This window comes from Panicum virgatum, chromosome 9N (assembly GCF_016808335.1).
Source record: "Panicum virgatum strain AP13 chromosome 9N, P.virgatum_v5, whole genome shotgun sequence".
NCBI lineage: Eukaryota > Viridiplantae > Streptophyta > Magnoliopsida > Poales > Poaceae > Panicum > Panicum virgatum.
Window position 1 is genome coordinate 10,737,850 of NC_053153.1, and position 22,713 is coordinate 10,760,562.

The following is a 22,713-nucleotide window of genomic DNA, read 5'->3' on the forward strand; positions in this document are numbered from 1 at the left end:
AAGTTCCCTAACACAATTTGTGCTAGGGAACCAAACATGGCCTTATTGCGCCCTCTAGATCCGCGCAAACTGCTTTTATGGATGGCATTAATGGTTATATGTATTACTGTATGTTGTTTTCTGTCCAAAAAAAATTATCATCAATGGGGTATGTACATATATTTCTAATTCTCTAAAATGGCATAGAAGGAATTACACTACAAATATTTTATCCATGTTTTACAGGAGTACTAACGTCTTTTTACTCTTATTTAACAGTCATTCTAACAGCTCACTCACGGAATGACATTGAGGGGATTGTAGTAAAATTTCAGTGGCAATAAAAGGATGGCATAAATTTTGATGGCAATTAAGAAATTGCCTTAAAAGGATGGCATAAATTTTGATGGCATTGAGTGAATTAACTCAACTATATCGTCTAACACGGTCAAGCGCGCAGACCAATTTATTCAACCCCAACCCAGATAATCTCCCGCCATTCATGATTAAGCAGGGTTGGCACACAGGAAAAGGTTGTCATTATCAGATTGTTTGGAGAGAACAAAACACACCGACAAGTGCCATACCGGTGGGCATTTGACATGCTCAAACAAAAAAAAAACACATCTGGGCCTGCAGGATGTAAAGTTTTTTTTTAAAAAAATCTTTCTACATTTAAAGTACTAAATATAGACTAATCATAAAATTAATTACAGAACTCGTCTGTAAATCACGAGACGAATCTAATGAGCCTAATTAATCCGTTAATGAGCCTAATTAATCTGTCATTAGAGATCATTTACTGTAACATTACTGTAGCAATTTAGCGTCTAATTACAACCTAATTAAATTTATTAGATTCGTCTCGCAATTTACAGACAAACTGTGCAATACGTTTTTTATTTCGTCTAGATTTAAATCTCCATGCAAAAGTGCCGGAAAACAATTTAGAATTTTGAATTATACAACTAAACAAGGGCCTGATATATTACGAGGAGAAACAAGCTCCCAACTACAGCACTGTGACAAGACTTATTACCGCATGCTGTGCCAGCGGCAAGGTTGCAGTGTGGGCAATAAACATACACTTTATTCACTGGTGAGATGGAACAGGGAAAAAAACTATCAAACACGAGAGGCCGGAAAGAAGGTTTGTGTCAGTGCCTCAACTCATTCTAAAACACAGGCTCTTCAAAAATTTATGTGATCACGGTGGGGGCAGAGCGGCCAGTGTACTCTTGCATCTTGGAGAGCTTAAGTGCAACATCGACCTGACATGCAAAACACAACATCAGTAAATGCAGTTTCACAAAAGTACAGTGAATATTCATCTCCGTGCGTCACAAAGAATATACATGCGATATCTTACCAGTGGAGCAAGGGCATCTTGTGAATCCCTGCCGGTCTTGGAGGAATCCTTCTCGTACTGCTCAATGTAGACACGGATGGTGGCACCAACAGAACCGGTTCCAGAGAGACGGAACACCTAGAATGCCAAGAATTCATGTTAGTTCACCAGCATCTTTTGCAATCAGTATGACACAACCTACGCTCTCAAATATATCCATCTTGCCAAGGATTATCTCGACTCAACTATTGTGGACTGACTATATTGCAAAAATGTAATGTAAGGGTGCATGTGAGGTTCGTACCCTACTTTTGCTTTGGTTAAAGAAATAAAAGGAGGATATCTGAAACAACATAGGTTTTTCACTCTACATACCAGTCGTGAACCATCTCCAAAGAGGTATCGGATACCCTGGTGCTTGGACACAGAGCCATCAACAGGATCCTTGTACTCAAACTCATCAGCTGCAACTACTTCGGAAACATCAGATCTGATCTCCTTGATCAACCTAGCAAAGGGATAATTTAGACATGGTACACAAAAAGTTTTAAGTTTTGTGTTTGCTTGTATTGATTATGAACTACATAGAGCCAAGATACTCTAGGATAACAATTAAAATGTCACTTGCATAGTTTGTTTGGGGGGAAGTAATAGTTTTGGTACCAAAGTCAAAAGAATATTCACTTACTTGTTAACATCAGAAAGTGATGATTGCATGCTGACTAGGTTTGCCATAAGCTCCTTAGCAGCCCCTGCATCAACGTTCTTCACAAACGAACATGTACATTAAGCATGCTAGCTAAAGTGTGGTACACACATGCAAGATGCAGGTTAAAATAATGCAAGTACCTCGTAGTCATAGCGTGTGTAATAGTGGCGACCATAGGTGGCCCAGTGCTGACGAACAATATCTTCAACGGAGACAAGCTTATTATCTCCTTCAAGGTTGTCCTTGTTCTTGAAAGCAAGAATAGACAGCCATGCAAGCACAGCCCAAATACCATCCTTCTCACGAATGTGATCAGAACCTAAACAAAGTAGTAGATATAAACATCTCAACCATGTCTATGCTGCAATACAAAAGTCCTTGAATATGGATTGATTCATGCAAATCACCAACTAAAGAAAATGGGGAGAGCTTGTTGTCAGAACACATTAAGGCACTTGCCCCATTGATTTACCAAACAATAAACCAATTAGTTCATTGACATGGCAATACAAGAGGTGTTGACATATTTGTTACATTTATTGGTATATACATAAATGGTAATCATAAGTGTTTCCAAAAATTACCGGTGCCAAAGCTCTCTTCACCACAGATTGAGCACATTCCAGCATCCATCAAGTTGCCAAAAAATTTCCACCCAGTAGGCACCTGAAACATGGTTTTTTATGTTACAATTGTCCGTTATTCAAAAATCTTGTAAATCAAGGTCTCAACTAATGTACCTCAAAGAACTTGAGATTTAAATTCTTCGCAACAACATCAAGGGCAGCAGATGTTGGCATGCTCCTGCAGTTTCACCAACAGATCAACATAAATTAAGTATAGAGAAACCATAAATGCATCTAAGGTTGTACACCTGCATATCAAGAAGGGATGAAAACACCAGCATTAGCAGCCAGCGTGTTTCAGATGGTACTGTTCACTTGTTGCTGATATCTTAATGGTTCATGAGTAGAACCTTGCCAAGATTACTGTTAGAGTATAATAGGCAACTCCGGATATGGTTAGTTTAGGATTGATTGTAATCCCGAGATAACCTTCCTTATCTCTAGGAGAGGCTACTTGCCCTCCAAGCCATATACTCCTGTATATACCGCCCAAGGGGCTCAATGCAATACATCGACCACATTATACGCAATCCTTACTTTCCTACATGGTATCACGAGTTAGGGTTTCGACCTAGGCTCCCGCTTCCGCTGCCGTCACGCAGCCCCCGGGGAGATCGATCTCCGCCGGGGGCTGCGCCCTCGTAGGATCAGCGTGTGGATCCCTCTGATCCGCCGCGCCGTCGCGTCGTCAAGCAGCAGAAGGACCTACCTCCCGTGGTGATGCGATCTCGTCGGCTCCCTTGTCGCCCCTTCCACGCCGACTCCCCCAGTGCGCGCGGCCCTGTGCTGGCCCTCTCTCCTCCTGCGCCGTCGCTGCCCTTTGCACGACCGCACGGCTGCGGAGGAGGCACGAGGTACGCCAGGCCGCTGCGCCATCGGAGCCGCGAGATCGGGCCGGGTTACCGCGCCGCCGGTCGATTCCGACACCACCCGTCTGAGATCCGCTCCGCCCCGGCCTCCACACTCCACCACGACGCTCCTCCGCCGTCGCCGGCGGGCCGCGCCATCGTGGGGGCGCCGCCCCATCTCGCTTCCCCCTGCTGCTCGCCACCGGTCACTCCCGATCTGCCAGAGCACCGACGCTCCCCCTCACCGTCGGCGCCCTGCTGCTGGGTCCTTCCAACCTGAGCGCGGGCCCTGCATCCTCGAGGGCGGGCGGGTGCCCGGCCATGGAGTCCAGGAGGGACGGCCTCTCCTCTCACCTTTTGATTTTTCCCTCTGTCCTTGACCGGGGGAAGGAGATAAGGGAGGGGGGAGGGAGTAGTCTAGGGGCACCCGAGATTGTACCCCATGGTTCGTCTGCTGCTGCTGTTTTTTTTTTCTTTTCCGATCTAAGATCGGTTTGCGTCACCCTGCCGTTCGTCGCCGCTTCATCGTCGACACACCCGAAGGACGAGGTTGTCGCTGAGCCCTTACAGGCTGCAGCGACGACGTTCGTGATCAAGCCACCCTACCGGTGCCGTCGCCTTTTCAGGCGGTGGCGCCACTCGCCGCCGGTCTTCGTCAAGCAGGCGCTCGATCCGCCTTCGCGCCTCCAGCCGTTTTCGTGCGGACATCGCCGCCGATGTTCCTGAAGGAAGACGTCGTCGCCACCCCTGATCTGAGCGCGACACTTGCTGCAACCTGCGCCGCCGCCACCCCTGTCCTGAGCGTGACCTAAGTCGCAAACCGCGCCGTCTACCATCGTCATCTGCCGCACCATCCTCCTGCTGTCTTCGGCAAGAAGCTGCTGAGCCTGTGTACTCGAGCACCTCGACGACGCTTCGACGCGCCCCCCCTCCACGGCTTCGACCACGTCCACCTTGACTTCGGCTACTACGGCACTAAAGGACTATCATCTGCATGAGTCTCCACTCAAAGCTTTCGCACCGGCATTCCGACTGCAGGGGGGATACGTCTCCATTATTCTCCAATCTGACCGTTCGTGTTGCTACCGCTACGACTGCGGGGGGATGTTAGAGTATATTAGGCAACTCCGGATATGGTTAGTTTAGGATTGATTGTAATCCCGGGATAACCTTCCTTATCTCTAGGAGAGACTACTTGCCCTCCAAGCCATGTACTCCTATATATACCGCCCAAAGGGCTCAATGCAATACATCGACCACATTATACACAATCCTTACTTTCCTACATATTACTCATAAGCAGAACCATTTGTAGAAGGAAACATGCATTTTTACTGCAGGCTGTGGTGAAGCTTATGCTCAGCCATAAGCCCTTGAATGAACTCCAGTGAGAAAATTTGATAGCAACAAAATCTGGATGTTGAATTATCAGCAATATGGAGGAGAGTTCTTACCTGGCAACTCCCTTCAGGCCAGAAGCAAAGTAAGGAATTGACTGAACAGCATTGGCCGCAATAATGGCAACAGAGTCCGACGGCGTCACAAAGAATCTGTAACAGAAAAAGGGGATCAGCTGCTTTTGATTCTAGAACAAATATTGTGCATAAGATCTTCAGACAGATCGATAGATCATACCGTTTACCCAGAATCATATTTCGGTCAGCATCTCCATCAGCAGCCGCACCAAATTCAGGAGGTTCGACGTTTGAGGATGACTTTCCAAGACCCATCTGTTCAACCAACTCTTTTGCATAGGTGAGGTTAGGATCCGGATGGCCACCGCCGAAGTCCTCCTGCAAAAATATGTGATGAATTAATACCAACCCACGTTTTTTAGTACAACTTGTGACAATAGAAGAACACATTACCTTCGGGACGCAATTCAACAGAGAGCTTTCATCAGCACCAAGCTCTTCCACAAAGATGTGTTTGGCATAAGCTCCAGCAACACCATGGAGGGCATCATAACTAAAAGCATAAAGCCAGATTTTTTTAGATGCGCTACAATATGTCAATATGAGAATGGTAGCATAGTTGAAGACATAGGTGAGTACCAGAATGTAAATTTTGGAGAGGTCAGCAACTTCTTTATTGCCTCGAAATCAAAAATTGTCCTGGGAATAATAGTAATTAAATCATTAGATTCCGTCATCAACATAACAAGATCCAAGCAATCTACAAAGCATGGAAATTCTCACTTTTATAAAATAAAACACAAAAGAACAGTAAGCTACTTACTTCATTAACTTTATGTAATCTATACTGGAGTCAAAAACATCCACATCAAAGGGGCCTTCAGGTCCACTGAAGCTAGTGACACCAACAACAGAAATATCAACCTGCAGCAGCAAAGCAACAAGGAGCAGATGAATATTTCGATCACTTGTCAAAGGAAAGATCAGCTTGGGAAAAAAGGCTATGTTGTTGTTGTCAAAGGAAAGATCAAGAAACTATTTAGCAGGGTGGCACTGAATCATACATCCGGAAGGTCTTCGGCGATGAGGTATTCAGAGATTGTCGTTGTATTAGAGAAAATCTTGTCAGTAACAGACTCAGGGGCAGGCCCACCATTTCCCATATTGTATTTGATCCCGAAGTCCTGGAAAGTTCAATGAGATGTATGCAAAAAAAAAAAAAGAACACAGGTGGCACTTGATTTGCAACAGAGATAGTAGCAGTTAAAGTTGGTACCTCAGTCGGACCACCTGGGTTGTGGCTCGCTGTTAAGATGAAGGCACCCGTAGCCTTTGATCCCTATAATCCATGTGTTTATAAATCAGTAGTCCGGTAATTTATTACAACAGTGCACAGGAGTAACAAGCATGTTTATACCGCTAAAAATTGTCTTTTATCATAAATCAAACTTACATCTGCACCAACTCTTTCACGGATGACAGCAGACACAGCAGGAGTAGACATGAGACTGTTTAGTCCAACCCAAACACGTCTTGCTCCATTGGCAGCAGCCATTTTTGTTATGATCTGTAAGAAGCAAAAGAAATGTCATTTCTTGACACACTCTATTTAGCATATGAACACTAAGACTACCAAAAAAACAAAAAGAAGAACCTAACCACATGGAGAAAACAACACTCACTGAGACTATGTCAATATTGGAATTGAAGCCTACAGCAACTATTACCAAAACAGTACAAGCATTGCAAAAAGGATATATGGGGCATGAAGACTACTCTAAATCACCTGAACAGCATCTTTTGAGAAATAGCGACCATCACCAGAGACAACAATGGTTGCACCTATATTATAAGAAGAAAAGGAGACATGAGTAACGACTGCAGAGAAAAACAAGGGGGATATGGCTATGGCAACTACATTTCACTTTTACAACTCAAATGATGAACAAACATATGCATAAAAACATCACAGACATAACTTATTAAAACCTTGTATCCTCAAAACTAGTTAGGCCGAATAATATCAGTTACTGCACAGTGCATAGTTTATTAACCTAGTCATATTGGATAATATGAACAAAAGAAAAAGCAAAGGAGTCTTATGTTTGATGCAAGATAAGCAACTTACCTTTTACTTCTTCAGCAGGAAGGGCATTGAATGTTGATTGGACAAAGTTCTGTAGATAATGAGGCTGCTGGAATACAGTAACCTGGTAATATGGAAAAAAATCAATCATAAGAAAATAGCCATAATGAGTCATGCACCTTTTCTTTGATGTAGATGTAGAAGTAAATACAAATTGAAATACTCTATTCATTCCCATGAAGAGAAGGTAGCTGACCAAGAACTACACAATGCTTAGTATCACGGTAAAATAAGGTATGTGTAGAAAGCTACAAATACTTGAAGATATTTGTGCAGACAAATAAAATAGACATGGTTGCCTTGACTGGAGGAATAAAATAGAAAGCTACAAATAATATTTTGCTACTATTAATACTGTACAGTACAATGAAGAAATTGCCATGTAAAAACAAATCAACAACATTAACTTGATAAAAATTACAAATGGGCATTGGAGATTGTATACCACATTGGAGGCATGAGTAGAAAATATACTCAGGTCAAACCTCAAGAAATTTGTAGCACACCACACTTGAAGCGTGAAAATTACCAGAATTGTGTCGTCACATTCGACCAGCAAAAGACTGAGATCAAATTCAACTAACTTGCAACATAATTCCACTTGTACAACACCGAGTCACCACGTACACATTTAAGCCAAGGAATTCAACTGCCAAATCAGAATCCTCTGCCTGATCCACTCAGGCATTGACACATGATGAGTTAGATCCTAACGAACATCAGACCCAACCAGATGCCACAAAGCATGCCAGAGCAGTTTTTGTGCGAGCTATCTCTCAGTGAGTACACGAAGCCAAAAACCATACCATCGAGTAAGCGCTAGATAGCAAAACTGAGGACCTCGTTATCTTCTCCAGCCACTTTAGCCAGTAATGTAATCGGTGAGATCAAGTAACAATCAGCGAAAGCTGATCAATGCGTGCGCAAATCTTATGAACCAAAGGCATGCAAGCATACAATTCAGATCATTCGAACCCTGTACAGGTCCAACGATCTATAGGAACCGACGGATCAAGCCAGCAGGCATGCTCGGAACCACACCCGTCCGACAACGACTACACCCACCCAACCGCAAGCAAACGCAGGACCGCGGATCACGATCACGGCAGGCCAGCAGATCCAACCGAAACGTCGGATCAAACAGAGCCCCGAGATCTCGAGCGAGCAGCCTCCCGGCGAGATCCGCGAGGTGGCGGGAAAGCGAAGGCTGGCGCGCTGCGGATCCGAGCCACCAGAGCCGAGCGCGAACCCACCGCATCACAGAAACAGAGAGATCCAGATTGGGAGCCTACGAACGCAGGCGGAGGTGGGGAGCGAGAGAGGGGCGAGGGAAACCTTCTTCCGGAGGCCGGAGGTGCCGGGCTTCTGGCCCTCGAAGGGCGTGGTTGCCTTCTTCGTCACGGTGAAGAGCCCCATGGTCGGTCCGCCGACGTCCCGCCGCCGGTCGCCGCGCGAGGCGAGGGGTGTGGTGGCGCGGAGCGGGCGGTGGTGGTGGAGAGATCGGGAGTGAGAGGGCAGGGAGGGAGTGGTGGTGTGGTGACGATGGCGACGAGGGCGTGGCGATATTATAGCGGGGGAGGGCAGGGAGCGCACGCTGCGCACCGAAGGATGGAGAGGAACCATTCCTCGTCGCTAATTTTTTTCCTCTCTCCTTCACTTTTTTTAAATGTCCGCCGTGGCTTCTGTTGGTGTGTGTATCGCGCTTCCTGGGGACGTGGAGGCGGCGATTGGAGGAAGGAAGAAGAAGCAGGTGGTGTAATCTGTGAGAGTTGTTACGGTGCTGGTAAGGAACCAGAGGTTCCTTCCCTCTAAAAAAATCAGAGCCGTTAATTTTTAGAGGATATTAGAAGCTATTTTTTTCTCTAATAAAGGGTAGTTTAGTAATCTATCATGTGGGCACAATTGGTCTGCTTCTCCGTTCGTCGATCTCTCGATTCCGATCGTCCATCCGCTGGCCGCCGCCGGCGTCGCTGGGCTCCCCTGCACAGCCACCCTGGGCGGCCCTTCCCCATCTCCATCAAGAGCATCATGCAGCGCATCGGATTTCTTGGTGCCGCCGTGCCAGGGGCGGGATTCCCACTAGAGATCGCTGCGGAGGGGCTCGTAGGCTAAGGCTTCCTTGTGTCGGGGCTCGCCGGCCAGCGCCCATGCTAATGCTCATGTTCTCTCTCCAACCAATCCAAAACTATTCTTATATTCTACGTTTACTGAATTGTTAAGCAATTAATATCAAACCAGGTATCACTATATAATTATTTCAATTTCCAGTTATAAATCCAAGCATCATTCAGGCGCTGATTGAAGGGAGCTCAATCACCAGGAAAAAGGAGGAATGACGCCGGTGGAAATTTGTAATTGTTGATGCTTCGATGCAGGCTGTGCAGCGCCGCATATGATCTTGCACTCTAGATGCCAGGAGCTGAATCGGTAAGGTTGCCATGGAGACGGATGCTACTGCGCTGGGATGGGCAGGCCTTGGTGCTACGGGAACCAAAGGATAGGAAAAGTACTAAAATATCCTTAATATTAATTTTATAAGTGGTTTCTAGCCCACAAAAATAGGTTCCGGCCCCACATCTTTAGTTCTTCGTAACAGGTTCCTCCGTATTTTTAACCATTGAATCTGTACCCTTCAACGGCTCATAAAATCTCCAAGCACCATAAAATTTCTCATATTCTGTTGGTTATACGAGTAATGCTTCTACGTGAGCATGGCTCCGGACGGGGATTTAGGCACAGCTAAACCACACAGCCCATATCGTCCTCTTCAACTTTTTATCCTCTCTCTCCCACACCATGCAGCCGGCCAAGTCGCTACCGGCCGCGCACACAGCAAACAATGGCGGGCTCCATCGAACTCAGGCAGCTCCTCCGCCTCCGGGGACGCGCTGTGGCCGTTGCCTCTACAGCGCTCCGTGGTTTATGTGCTGTGGTAATCAGTGGGTGCAGTTTGGATGTTTCCAGGTTCATTGCAGAAAATTTTGTTTTGATACATGAGTACATGACCTTTAGTCTCAGAACAAGTCATATGCGGTTTCAACTTATGAGAGGTTAGTTTGGGATTCGGTAGTTTATCATAAAGAATGTGATGATGGAAGAATAAGGCGGATGTAATCCACGGTTTACAAATTTTCTGTGGGCAGTCTTTGTTAAACAAGAAAACATGGGCAGCGGTTTGCATGTTTTGATTTTGTTGGTGCACATTATATAACCTTATAACGAGTCATTTGCAAGTGGTTTATATTTTAATGGGTTAGCTTCGAGTTTGACAATTTATAGTTTTCTGTCTCTGAACTTGAGCTGTAGAGAAAATGAAAGTTTGACATTAGAATTTGAACATAACCAAAACTGATGTGGGGAAGTGTATGTATTCTATAGAGCCTATAGATAATACAAAAAAAAGTTATTACAACCATTTAGTTTATTTTTTAATAAATTATAATTCCACTTTTTACAATGACAAAAATGAGTGACATGAGAATCCTCATGAGCTCTCTGTCATACTTTTAGCGGCCATTTGGGAAGGTTTCTCCCGAAACGGCTTTAAATGTGAAGCTAAAGCTGATGAAGCGAAGAAAAAAATGGCTTCACCCGGCTTCTATAAAATAAATAGCTTCACGTTATGGTGTATCGATTTGCGAGAAACAGGTGAAGCCGAAGCTCAACCAAACGAGACCTTAGCTGCATCGTTCGAGCTCACGCAGTAGGAATCAAGTTAGTTAGGCCTCAAAGGAAAGGAAACAAAAGTAGCTTGTTGTAACACTCAGATGTTAATCCACTAGTTAGTTAAATTAATCTCCGGTCATTAGTTTCAAACCACTCGACGAAGCACCAAAACTTGTTTTTGTCAGCCCTGGGCCAGTTCAGCCCGGACCGGTCTGACCGGTATGGGCGACCGGTCTGACCGGTCTAGCCCGAGTTGGTCGGGTTGGGCCCACATCATTTAAATCACTCTCACTCTCTCTTCTCCCCACCCTCTCCCTCGCCTCACCAGAGCCAGCTCGAGCCCGAGCTCTTTCCCCCCCTCTCACCCAAACCGTAGAAACCAAATCCTTCCTCTCCATCGGATTCCAAGGCTGGGGAAGGATCAAATCAGCGTGGGGGATCATCTTCGCCTTGATTCCATCCTTGGGGAGCAAGAGATTCAAGTTCTTCACGTGAAAGGGACTCATTCAAGGTAATTTAGGAATTTGGGTCGATCTCTAGTTCTAGATGGTTTTAGGCGATTCCCTCCGGTCAAATACGTCCTAATGGATCCCAGGGACTAGTGCTTAGAAGGGTGTTGGCTTTGGTGGGCGATTTTCGCCGCGACAAGGATTCTAGCTTCTGGCTGGGAAGGACCGGTCTGACCGGTCACAGGGACCGGTAGCTTGCTGCGTTGAGTAGTACCGGTCTGACCGGTATTATGGACCGGTCTGACCGGTATAGCAGGGCTGAGAAGGGTTCAATTAGGGTTAGTTGACGCAAAAAGTTAGAATTATATTAGGCTATAGATTACTGGTAATTTTTATAAAATCATGCATGTGTTCTCATGTCATATGCATATGCATACGTGTAGCAGCCGCGGCGGAGGAGGTCGTATACGAGGTGGTTGCGGAGCCACAGGAGCCCCAGGGGCAAGCCCCATAGCCGGAGGGACGCGTGGAGTCGGCCCAGGGCCCATCTCACCCTAGTACTGAGGAGCAGACGCAAGGCAAGCCCCGGTGCATGTCCTATTATTTTAAATTATGATTCACTATATATATGTGTGTTTTATCTATTACTTGTGCATTACGTATTAGAGATTGATTGGAACCCTAGCTGCATGATCCCTAGGTTTCCTTGAGTTTACTAGTAAGTCTAGATCGATAGCGGTGCTAGGCTAAATAAGTCCGGTAGAAGCCGGGTGGCTTCGTGTCACTCGCGAGACACAGGAAACTTTAGAAGCCGAGTAATTGCTGGTTACTCGCGAGATACATTATTATCTTTGTACTTCAGTATTTGAGAAATGGATTGAAATAAATATGGAGATGTGAGACAGGGTGGGGATGATGATATTAGGTTTGGCAGCAGGATAGGGTTCCTGGGTGTCTTAGCCCCATCCGTGTCGATTAAGGACCGGTCGTTGTGGCAGTGCTGATCGGGGATTGAATTGTACTAACCGCATGCCGGGAGTAGGAGGTAGTCGAAACTGGTAAGCCGAGTACTGCTTTGCTTCGAAAGTACAGGAACCCGCACCCAACTTCTGGGGCGAGTCGAGTAGTCGCGGAGAATTGGATGCATATGTTTACTTTTGGTAGTCTCACGTTGAGCTCGGCTGACCATATGTCGTTGGGCTGGTTCCTGTAGTTCGAGGCAGGGAGGGGAATGGTTGGTGCGTGGAGTCTGACGGGGCTTTGCGTGCCGTGTTGGTTAGGTCCACCTTGCAAGGTTAAATCGGATCGATTCGCCGTGTCTCGCGGATATGAGAGCCTTGATCTCTTTGTCACCTCGTAGCAAATGAGTTAGGATATTAGAGATATAAAAATGGATACAACTTCTGAATTTTAATTGGATGCTCCACATGCATGTGTAGATAGGCAAATATTAGTGAGAGTCTATCTATATAAAATACGCAGCTAAAACATTGAAAGTAAGGATACACCTCTAGTTGCTATTTCTGCAAAACAAACCACCAGCCAAATGCCGTGCATGTCTAGATATGTGGGTTAAGTTATACCCACTGGTCGAGTAAGTCTTGCTGAGTATTAGTATACTCAGGATTTGTTGCCACAATTATTATTTCAAGACACCCGGACGTCGATTTCTGCCCCTGCTGCATTAAATTCATCCGCAGAGATGCAGAGGGGTGGGAAGTGGTGGAGAGAGACCCTTCCGGTTAGGGCGTTGCCGAGTTGTACACTTGAGGGCTGAGTGTGCAGCCTTTCTGTTTTGCGCAGACCGGTCTGACCGGTCCGTGGGACCGGTCTGACCGGTGGTGTCGGCAGGTTGTGCCGACCGGTCCGACCGGATGGTGGAACCGGTCCGACCGGATGGTGGAACCGGTCCGACCGGTCGAGAAGGATCGAACTTCAGACCATCTATTGTAAAGTTTTGTAAATTAATTATATATATTTGAACTCGGTTTGTAAAACTTATTGTTCGTTTTCATCGAGTTTATATTTTTAAGTAATATGCTGTGCTTGTACCGTCTGCGCCCACCTTCGCGTGGGACTACCGGTGATGTTTCGATCGGGCCGTGGGTTGAGAAAAGATCGCCAAATTAAACCATTAAACTAATGCGCCCGATGTGTTCAAGGCGGCCAGACGGCGGCGGGCCGTTAGTTGCATCACAGCATGGTGGGCCTTAGTCTCCATGCCCGAATAAAAGAAACAGGGCCACTAAACCAGAGGCCGAAATCTTTGATAGGCCCATGTAGCATAGAGACCGGCTTCGAAAACGTGGGTGATTTGGGCTAAATGTTTCAGGTATTGACTGTGATTAAAAAGAAGGAAAAAGTCTATCTTCTCCAACTTTTAAAAAAGTTTGATTTTCCTCCTTCAATTACAAAATCGGACATATAGCCTCCTCAAACTCATCAAAATCGGACAATTTTTCTCCCTAAGTGGTTTAAGGCTGAGCTGGCAATGGTTTCATTTTTTTTTGGATTTTTTATTTGTGCAACTTTAGAAGTAGCTAGAGAGTAATGAACGAAGTAAAAAATAGAAAAGTAACACTGCTTCATCTCCAGAATAGACTCTTTACTCACCAACAAATGCCATTCCACAACTTTAACCAAGTGTCACCTAGAGAGCTCTAAAAATCACGATACTTCACAAAACGCTAGGCCATAGAGCATGGACAACGGTACAATAAGACGTGCAACATTTTGTTGAATGAAATTTGAATTGTTGAATTTTGAAAGGAGGCAAAATCAAAATTTGAGAGCATATTAAGTCACTTCAGATGGTATGGAAAGTATTATTTTAGATGTATTTGGTTTTTTAATTATCTCTCATTGAAAATTATTATTTCCATATCGTCTCATGTCACGCAATGTGGTCTTAAATTTTTGCATGGTAACATATTAAGCAAAAATGTAAAATATTATTTAAATGTAAGTCTACTATGGTAGTATGCACATTAGAGATTTAATTTGACGGTTCCGTCACACTTGTGTTTTAAGAACTATGACATATCCTTCCAACAAAAAGGAAGCTACTTCTCTCCTTTAGCGTGTAGGAGCCGGCTGCACTTGAGTTCATCATATGTTCCACGGTACTGGCATATAAAAAATGGTCAATTGCGTTCTTGCCCCTGTTTTAAACCTCAATTGCTTTTTTACCCTCATTTTTTTCACTTTTCATTCTTACCCCTACTGTTCCAATGTGAATCATCCGTTTGCCCCTATTTTTGACACCGTTAGATGCAGCAAAGATTTTATGAATTATAAAAAGTAAGAAAACCTTTCATAATAAGGCGAAAAGACAAGACTACCCCTTATCCCTTCAATAGTTCAACTCCCTCCCCTCACCCTCCCGTACTCCCGTTCCTCCGGAGGCTGTAAGCATCTAGGCCCTCAAGGTATGTTTTGGTGATTAATGACAACCATTATTGTGACTAATGAGTTTGTGCAGCTTAATAGATCACTATCGCTCATTTGGTCATATGTCAAAAGAGAGACCCCTCAATTTCGGTTATTTTAAAAGGCGATCTCGGTTTTCAACTTATATATGTCAAGGCTAAGGATCTTTCTAGTCCTAAGTGTCACAAGGTTGAGAAGGACACTTAGGTTAGTATAGGTTTTATAGTTTTGTAGTGATCGCACTATTAAGAGGGGCTAAGGCTTAGTAACTTGAGCATGGACATGGTCATTTGAAAATGGATGCACACTATGGTCACTCAGGTTTCTAGAAGTTCAAATAAGTGGTTCTCAAACTATATCTCAAGAATATTTGGATTTCATTCAAGACTCAAATCAGAAAAGACAAAATCAGAAAAAGTCTATACACCGGTTTAACCGACGCTCTCAATTTTCTATACGTCGGTTAAACGAAGTCAGCAGAGTCTGGACAAATTCAATACACCGGTTAAACCGACGTGTCTGAAGTTAACGTCGGTGCATTGGTCCAGAGTTGGTTTTTCCAGGGAAATTCAAGTTCTATTCACCGGATTAACCGACGCTGTTTGAATCAATACGTCGGTGCAATTGACCAGTGAGATGGTTTTTCAGAGGAATTTAAAAATTGTACTCACCGGTTAAACCGACGATAGGTTTGAGTTAACGTCGGTGCAGTTGTCCAGAGACTTGTTTTTTCAGTGGTTCAGTGGACAACTACACTCACCGGTTAAACCGATGCTACGTCGGTTAATCTGCCCCAGTTGTAACGGCTAGTTTTCAGAAGAGGCAGTTTACATTCACCGGTTAAACCGACGATGACAATGGGGGGTACGTCGGATTAACCGGCGCTACGCAGTTTTCTGGCAGCTTTTCTCCAACGGCTCTATTTGTGTGAGCTGCCTATATATACCCCTCCAATGGGTCATTTCGCCCACTCTTGACACCAGGCAACATCCAAACACTCATACCATAGTCAAGAGCCACCTTGAGCTTCATCATTCACATACTTGTGCATTCAATCAATCAAGAAGCAAGATTAAGGACTTGAGTAGAGAGAAGCTAGTGTGCATCCGTTCTTAGTGATCGGTTCTTGCTCAAGTGAAGGCCTTAGCTTGTTACTCTTGGTGATTGGCATCACCTAGGCGATCTTGGTGATCGAGGTGTTTCTCGCGGAGCTTGCCAAGGATTGTGGGAGCCCGGAGAAGAAGATTGTACGTGGCTTGATCTCCACCACGCCGGGATGGTGAACGGAGACTCTTAGTGAGCGCCCTCGTCTCGGTGACTTGGGAGGTGACAATACTCTTTGTGAGTGTCACAACGTGGATTAGGGGTGTGTGCCAACACATCGATACCACGGGAAAAAAATCCGGTTGTCTCTTGTCCATTCCTTTTATTCAAGCATTTTCTTTCATGCAATTTACTCATGTGCTTGACTTAGAGATCATAACTTAGCTCTACCTTGCTAGGCTTTACTTTGTTTTAGCTCTCTTAGCTTGTGTTAGTAGCTTAGTTATCCGGTTGGTGAATTGGTGCCCTACTAGCATTGCATAGGATAAGGTTGCTTTACTTTGTTTTAGAATTTGAAAAAGGCCCAATTCACCCCCCTCTTGGTCCATCGATCCTTACAATTGGTATCAGAGCCTCGTTGCTCATTTGGATCATTAGGCTTCACCGCCTAGAGCTATGGCCAAGATGGGTGGTTCGCCACCTCACTTCGAGGGCAAGAACTTTGCCTATTGGAAAGTTCGCATGGCCGCATACCTTGATGCGATTGCCCCCGAAGTATGGTTGGCGACTAAGACCGGGTTCACCGGAACTCCCACCACCGAACAATTAAAATGGAATGCTAAGGCTAGAAATGCAATTTTCGAAGCCATTAGTGAGGAAGTCTTTGCTAGAGTTAATGGCATGGACTTAGCAAGTGATATATGGAAAGAACTAATTAAAATTCATGAAGGCTCCACAAAAGTCCGTGAACAAAAATATCACTTGTTTAGAGCTAAGTATGATTCTTTTAAAATGCTAGCTCATGAAAATTGCAATGATATGTACTCTCGCTTGAATGTCATTGTCAAGGACATTAATGCACTTGAAATATCCAAAATTGACAGTGCCTCCATCAATCGCAAGATTCTCATGCTCCTCCCGAAGCCCAAGTATAACATCATCAATGCTATGCTTCAAAAGGAGAATCTTGACACAATGGAAGTAGGAGAACTTGTGGGCGAAATTCGCGCTCATGAGATGAGTATCCTTGGTATGTCCGAAGAACCAACTTCAAGCAAATCAATTGCTCTAAAGACCAAGGCAAACAAAGCCCGCAAGCTCAAGATGATCAAGCAAGATTCTAGCTCAAGCAATGAAGAAGATGATCATCATGAAAGCTCATCCGATGTTGAAGATGATGGAGAGCTTGCTCTTATGATGAGAAAGTTCACCCGCTTGAATGACAAGATCAACAAGAAGGGGTTCAACTTTGACTCTAAGAAGGGAATGTTCCGGCCAATGGATGTCAAGAACAAAATTTGCTACAATTGTGGAGAAAAAGGTCACATCCGTCCAAATTGCCCCAAGCCGGACAAAAGAAACAAGGATCACAAGAGCAAGCATCGCCATGATTCAAGCGATGATGAAGAAGAAGAAAGGAAGAACAAATACAAGAGACTTGGGAAGAAAAAGAGCCATGACAAGAAGACCAAGCTCTTCCCAAAGAAGAAAGGGCACACCAAGAGAAGCTTCTTGGTGGAAAAACAAGAGTGGGTGACCGATGTCTCATCAAGCGAAGATTCAAGTGATGAAGAAGACATAGTCACCATCGCCCTCACAAATGAAGAACCATCACTACCTCCACCTCCAATGTGCCTCATGGCCAAAGGTAACTCTAAGGTATGTGAGAGTGAAGATGATAGTGATGATGAGCTTGACCCTAATGAGTTTGCTAACCTCATTAATGAGTATACTTCCGTCATCAAGAGGGAAAAGGGCAAAGTCAAGATTCTTGAGAGCACTCGTGCAAAGTTAGAGCTTGCCCACTCCGATTTGCTTGGCAAGTACAATGACTTGCTCAAAAAGCACAATGAGTCACTTGTACTTGCTAAGCAAGTTGAAGAGAGCCACAAAAAGCTTAAACAAGAGCATAGGGAGTTGGCTCACAAGTATCAAGAACTTGAATTTGCCTATGAAGCAATTGAACCAAGTCTTGAAAACTTTGCTCATGAAACTATTGAGAAGGTCAATGCTTCTACTTCATGTGATGACCTACTCATTAATGCAAATGCTACTAATGTTTTGCCCAAGCTTGCACCTTCTAGGGAAAAGGAATTGATGGATCAAGTTGCAAGCCTCAAGAGTAGTGTGGAGAAGCTCTCAAAAGGAGAATACATCCACAAGGAAATTCTCTTCAACAATGCCCGTGACTATGGCAAGAGAGGTCTTGGTTCATTTCCGGAGCCAAACATAGCTACTACTCCTTCTCCGGAGATCAAGATTAGCTTCATCAAGGAAGTTGGATCATATTGCCAACATTGCCAAGTCACCGGGCACCACACTAGGGAGTGCACTTCACCATCACGTCCTCTTCCTAAATTACCCAAGAATTACTCTTCAATGTTTGAAAATAACCATTTTCTCTTGAGTAAAGTGAAGGGCAAGGTGAAGGCCAAATTCATTGGCAAACTCACTAAGGAGTCAAAGAAGAAGCTCCCCAAGCAACTTTGGGTCCCAAAAGCTCTTGTCACACATGTGCAAGGCCCAAAGCTTGTTTGGGTTCCTAAAACTCAAAAGTGAATTCTCATGTGTGTAGGTGAACTACAAAGCCGGTGGAAAACATTGGGTACTTGATAGCGGTTGCTCTCAACACATGACCGGCAATGATAGCATGTTCACCTCCCTTGAAGACCCCGGCGATCATGAACATGTCACCTATGGTGATAACTCAAGGGGAAAGGTTTTAGGTTTGGGTAGAATAGCAATCTCTAAAGATTTATCTATTTCTAATGTCTTGTTTGTAGAAGCACTTAGTTTTAATCTTATTTCAATTGCTCAATTGTGTGATCTTGGACTAACGTGTGCCTTTGACAAGAATGGTGTTGTAGTAACTCATGAAAAAGACAAGTCATTGGTATTCACGGGGTTTAGGCATGGCAACATTTACTTGGTGGATTTCTCTTCAAAGCAAACAAGTACTATGACATGCCTCTTCACCAAGTCTTCTCTTGGGTGGCTTTGGCATAGAAGAATTGCTCATATTGGCATGAGCAACCTCAAGAAAGCCCACAAGAGAGGGATGATCACCGGCTTGAAGGACGTCACCTTTGACAAGAACAAGCTATGTAAAGCATGTCAAGCCGGGAAGCAAGTTGCAACACATCATCCCATCAAGACGATGTTGTCTACCTCCAAGCCGCTCGAGCTACTTCACATGGATCTCTTTGGTCCAACTACGTACAAGAGCATTGGTGGTAATCTCTATTGCCTAGTAATTGTTGATGATTTTTCACGTTACACTTGGGTTATGTTTCTAGGCGATAAGGGTGAAACTCCGGAAATCTTCAAGACCTTTGCAAGAAGAGCTCAAAGGGAGTACAACTCCCCAATTGTGAAGATCCGGAGTGACAACGGCACCGAGTTCAAGAACATGAAGATTGAAGAATGGTGCGATGAAGAGGGCATCAAGCATGAGTTTTCCGCCACCTACACGCCTCAACAAAATGGAGTGGTGGAAAGAAAGAACAAGACTCTCATCACCCTAGCTAGAGCAATGTTGGATGATTATGGCACGTCCGAGAAGTTTTGGGCGGAAGCAATCAACACGGCGTGTCATGCATCCAACCGAGTATATCCTCACCGACTCCTCAAGAAAACTCCATATGAGCTCATCACCGGGAAGAAACCAAATATATCATACTTTCGAGTCTTTGGTTGCAAATGCTTCACCTATAAGAAGAAAAGGCTCGGTAAGTTTGAAAGTAGATGTGATGAAGGTTTCTTTCTTGGTTATGCATCAAACTCCAAAGCATATAGAGTATTCAATCAAACCTCCGGGTTAGTTGAAGAAACATGTGATGTGGAGTTTGATGAATCTAATGGCTCCCAAGAGGAGGTTGTTGGCTATGAAAATATAGGTGATGAGGAGATCGATGAAGCTTTGAAGAAGATGTCCATTGGGGATATCAAGCCGGAAGAGGTGCATGAAGACAATGATCAAGGGGGAGGACCTTCCTCATCTACACCAAGCACCTCCACGGCGCCCCAAGTGGATAAAGATCAAGAAAAAGATGATACACAACCTCAAGAAGATGTGCCAACACCAACAACCCAAGTTCAAGAACAAGAAGAGCAAAGTGTTCCACCACAAGCACAAGTCACTCATGATCCACCCCAACAAGCATCAACGCAAGTACCGCTAGTGAAGCATGGTCGCATCTCCAAGGATCATCCAATTGGTCAAATCATTGGTAGTCCTTCCAAGGGAGTAAGAACTCGCTCTAAACATGCTTCATTTTGCGAACATCACTCGTTTGTTTCTTGTATTGAACCCACTAGCATAGAGGAAGCGCTTGAGGACTCGGATTGGGTGATGGCCATGCAAGATGAGTTGAACAACTTCACCCGCAATGAAGTTTAGGTCCTCGAAGCTCCTCCAAAAGACAAGAACATTATCGGCACCAAGTGGGTCTTCCGGAACAAGCAAGATGAACATGGGGTGGTGGTACGCAACAAAGCAAGACTTGTGGCAAAAGGGTTTTCTCAAGTCGAAGGTTTGGATTTTGGTGAAACTTTTGCTCCGGTCGCAAGACTTGAAGCTATCCGTATCCTTCTTGCTTACTCTTCACATCATAACATTAAGTTGTATCAAATGGATGTGAAAAGTGCATTCTTAAATGGTGTTATTAACGAACTTGTTTATGTTGAGCAACCTCCCGGGTTTGAAGATCCGAGGAATCCTAACCATGTTTATAGGTTGCACAAGACACTCTATGGGCTCAAACAAGCTCCAAGGGCTTGGTATGAGAGGCTTCGTGACTTCCTAATCATGCAAGGCTTCAAGATCGGGAGGGTGGACACCACGTTGTTCACAAAAGACGTCAACGGGGATCTTTTTATTTGTCAAATTTATGTTGACGATATTATCTTTGGCTCAACTAATGATTTGCTAAGCCATGAGTTTGCTACCATGATGTCTAGGGAATTCGAGATGTCCATGATTGGCGAATTGACCTTCTTCCTTGGTTTTCAAGTCAAACAAATGAAGGAAGGGACATTCATCCATCAAGAAAAGTATACCAAAGATATCTTGAAGAAGTTCAAGATGGATGAGTGCAAGCCAATCAAGACACCCATGGCAACCAATGGGCATCTCGACTTGGATGTGGACGGTAAACCGATTGATCAATCCCTCTATCGTTCTATGATAGGGTCTTTGCTTTACCTTACCGCATCTAGGCCCGATATAATGTTTAGTGTGTGCTTGTGTGCCCGCTTTCAAGCTAACCCAAAGGAGTCACACCTTTCGGCTGTGAATAGGATCCTTCGGTATCTCAAGCACACTCCTAGCATAGGCTTGTGGTACCCCAAAGGCGCTAGTTTAGATCTCTTGGGATACTCGGATTCGGATTTTGCCGGAAGCCGTGTGGATCGCAAGAGTACCTCCGGGGGTTGCCACTTGCTTGGGCGTTCTCTAGTTTCTTGGTCAAGTAAGAAGCAAAATTCCGTGGCTTTGTCCACCGCGGAAGCGGAATATATAGCGGCCGGTGCATGTTGTGCCCAAATCCTATATATGAAGCAAACCCTTTTGGACTTTGGTGTGAAACTAGATAGGATCCCACTCCTTTGTGACAATGAAAGTGCCGTAAAAATTGCCAAGAATCCAGTTCAACACTCTCGCACAAAGCACATTGATATTCGCCATCACTTCTTGCGTGATCACGAAGCCAAGGGGGACATTTCCCTTCAAGGTGTGAGATCCGAGGAGCAATTGGCCGATATATTCACAAAACCTTTAGACGAGAGTACCTTTGTTAGGCTAAGAAATGAGCTCAATGTGTTAGATGCGGCAAACGTCATGTAAGTTGCCATGTCATATAGAAAAATGCATACATATAGGACACTTGTCTAACCATGGTAAGATAGTGATGAGCAAGGGTTTAGCTAGAGGTGGTGGTCCACTTGTTTTTCCTCTAGGCTTGTAGAAAGGCTCATCATGAAGAAGCTTCCCGTGGGTTCAAACTTGACAAGTATATCTTAATTTATTGTTATGCATTTCTTGTCATCTAGATGTGCACTTCATGTTTACTATACTTTCGCATGTGGTTGTAGTTTGCATCATCATTGCATGCGTAAGGGTCACAAAGGAGATCACTTGATGAAAATGAGACTTGTTTTCATATACAAGATCTTAATTCATGAAAAGTGAAAAGAGCAAAGTGTTAGGTGCGTTATTGCCTAGTGAGCAATGTCATGATGAGTTTGAAGCTTTCTATCTTCAATATTCCTATGACATGGCTCATACATTTTATTTGGCGTTTTGTCTCTCTTGCGGCTTTTCCTTGTGTTTGAAAAGAAATTTATTTAAGCAAGTGTGCTATCCTATTTATTTTGAGGGGTAAAGTCGCCTATGCAAGTCCATTAACTTGAGTTTATTTGAATTTTATAAGTTTATTGGACTTAGCATAGAAGAGTGAGCTGAGTGTGGGGTTTTTGGCTTCACCGGTTAAACCGACGTCCAATGGAGCATCATCATCGGTTTAACCGGCGTTACTAAGTTTTTGTCTCAGCTCAGTCAAGTTTCAGGCGTTCAACCGGCGTATACAAAAGACAGAGCATCGGATCAACCGGTGATAGTAAATGAAAATCAGACCTAGCAATCAACCGATGTTTTGATTTATCAACCGACGAGTATACTCTTGACATCATCGGTTCAACCGGCGTTCAGTTTCAGATCTGTAGAAGCCTCGGGTGAACTGCACCGATGAAATCGACCGGTGTTCTAAACCTAGTCATCAGATTAACCGGTGTTAAGGAAATTCGTGGGGCCCGTCTGTCATATATGAGTCTTGCTCGA

General features: G+C 44.5%; 1 protein-coding gene across 1 annotated transcript; it reads right to left on the reverse strand.

Annotated features, from left to right (window-relative positions):
* Positions 1-874: 874 nt before the first annotated feature.
* LOC120688235 (phosphoglucomutase, cytoplasmic 2) lies at positions 875-8,835 on the reverse strand. The gene is made up of 18 exons (XM_039970458.1): positions 8,407-8,835; positions 7,054-7,135; positions 6,712-6,767; positions 6,379-6,492; positions 6,202-6,264; positions 5,990-6,109; positions 5,749-5,849; positions 5,565-5,624; positions 5,379-5,478; positions 5,146-5,303; positions 4,965-5,060; positions 2,777-2,840; positions 2,621-2,702; positions 2,177-2,355; positions 2,016-2,092; positions 1,703-1,835; positions 1,349-1,465; positions 875-1,250 (listed from the first exon to the last, which is right to left on the reverse strand). The coding sequence occupies exons 1-18, from the start codon at positions 8,692-8,694 to the stop codon at positions 1,179-1,181; spliced, it is 1,962 nt and encodes a 653-aa protein (XP_039826392.1). The 5' UTR covers positions 8,695-8,835; the 3' UTR covers positions 875-1,178.
* Between the last annotated feature and the right edge of the window lie 13,878 nt (positions 8,836-22,713).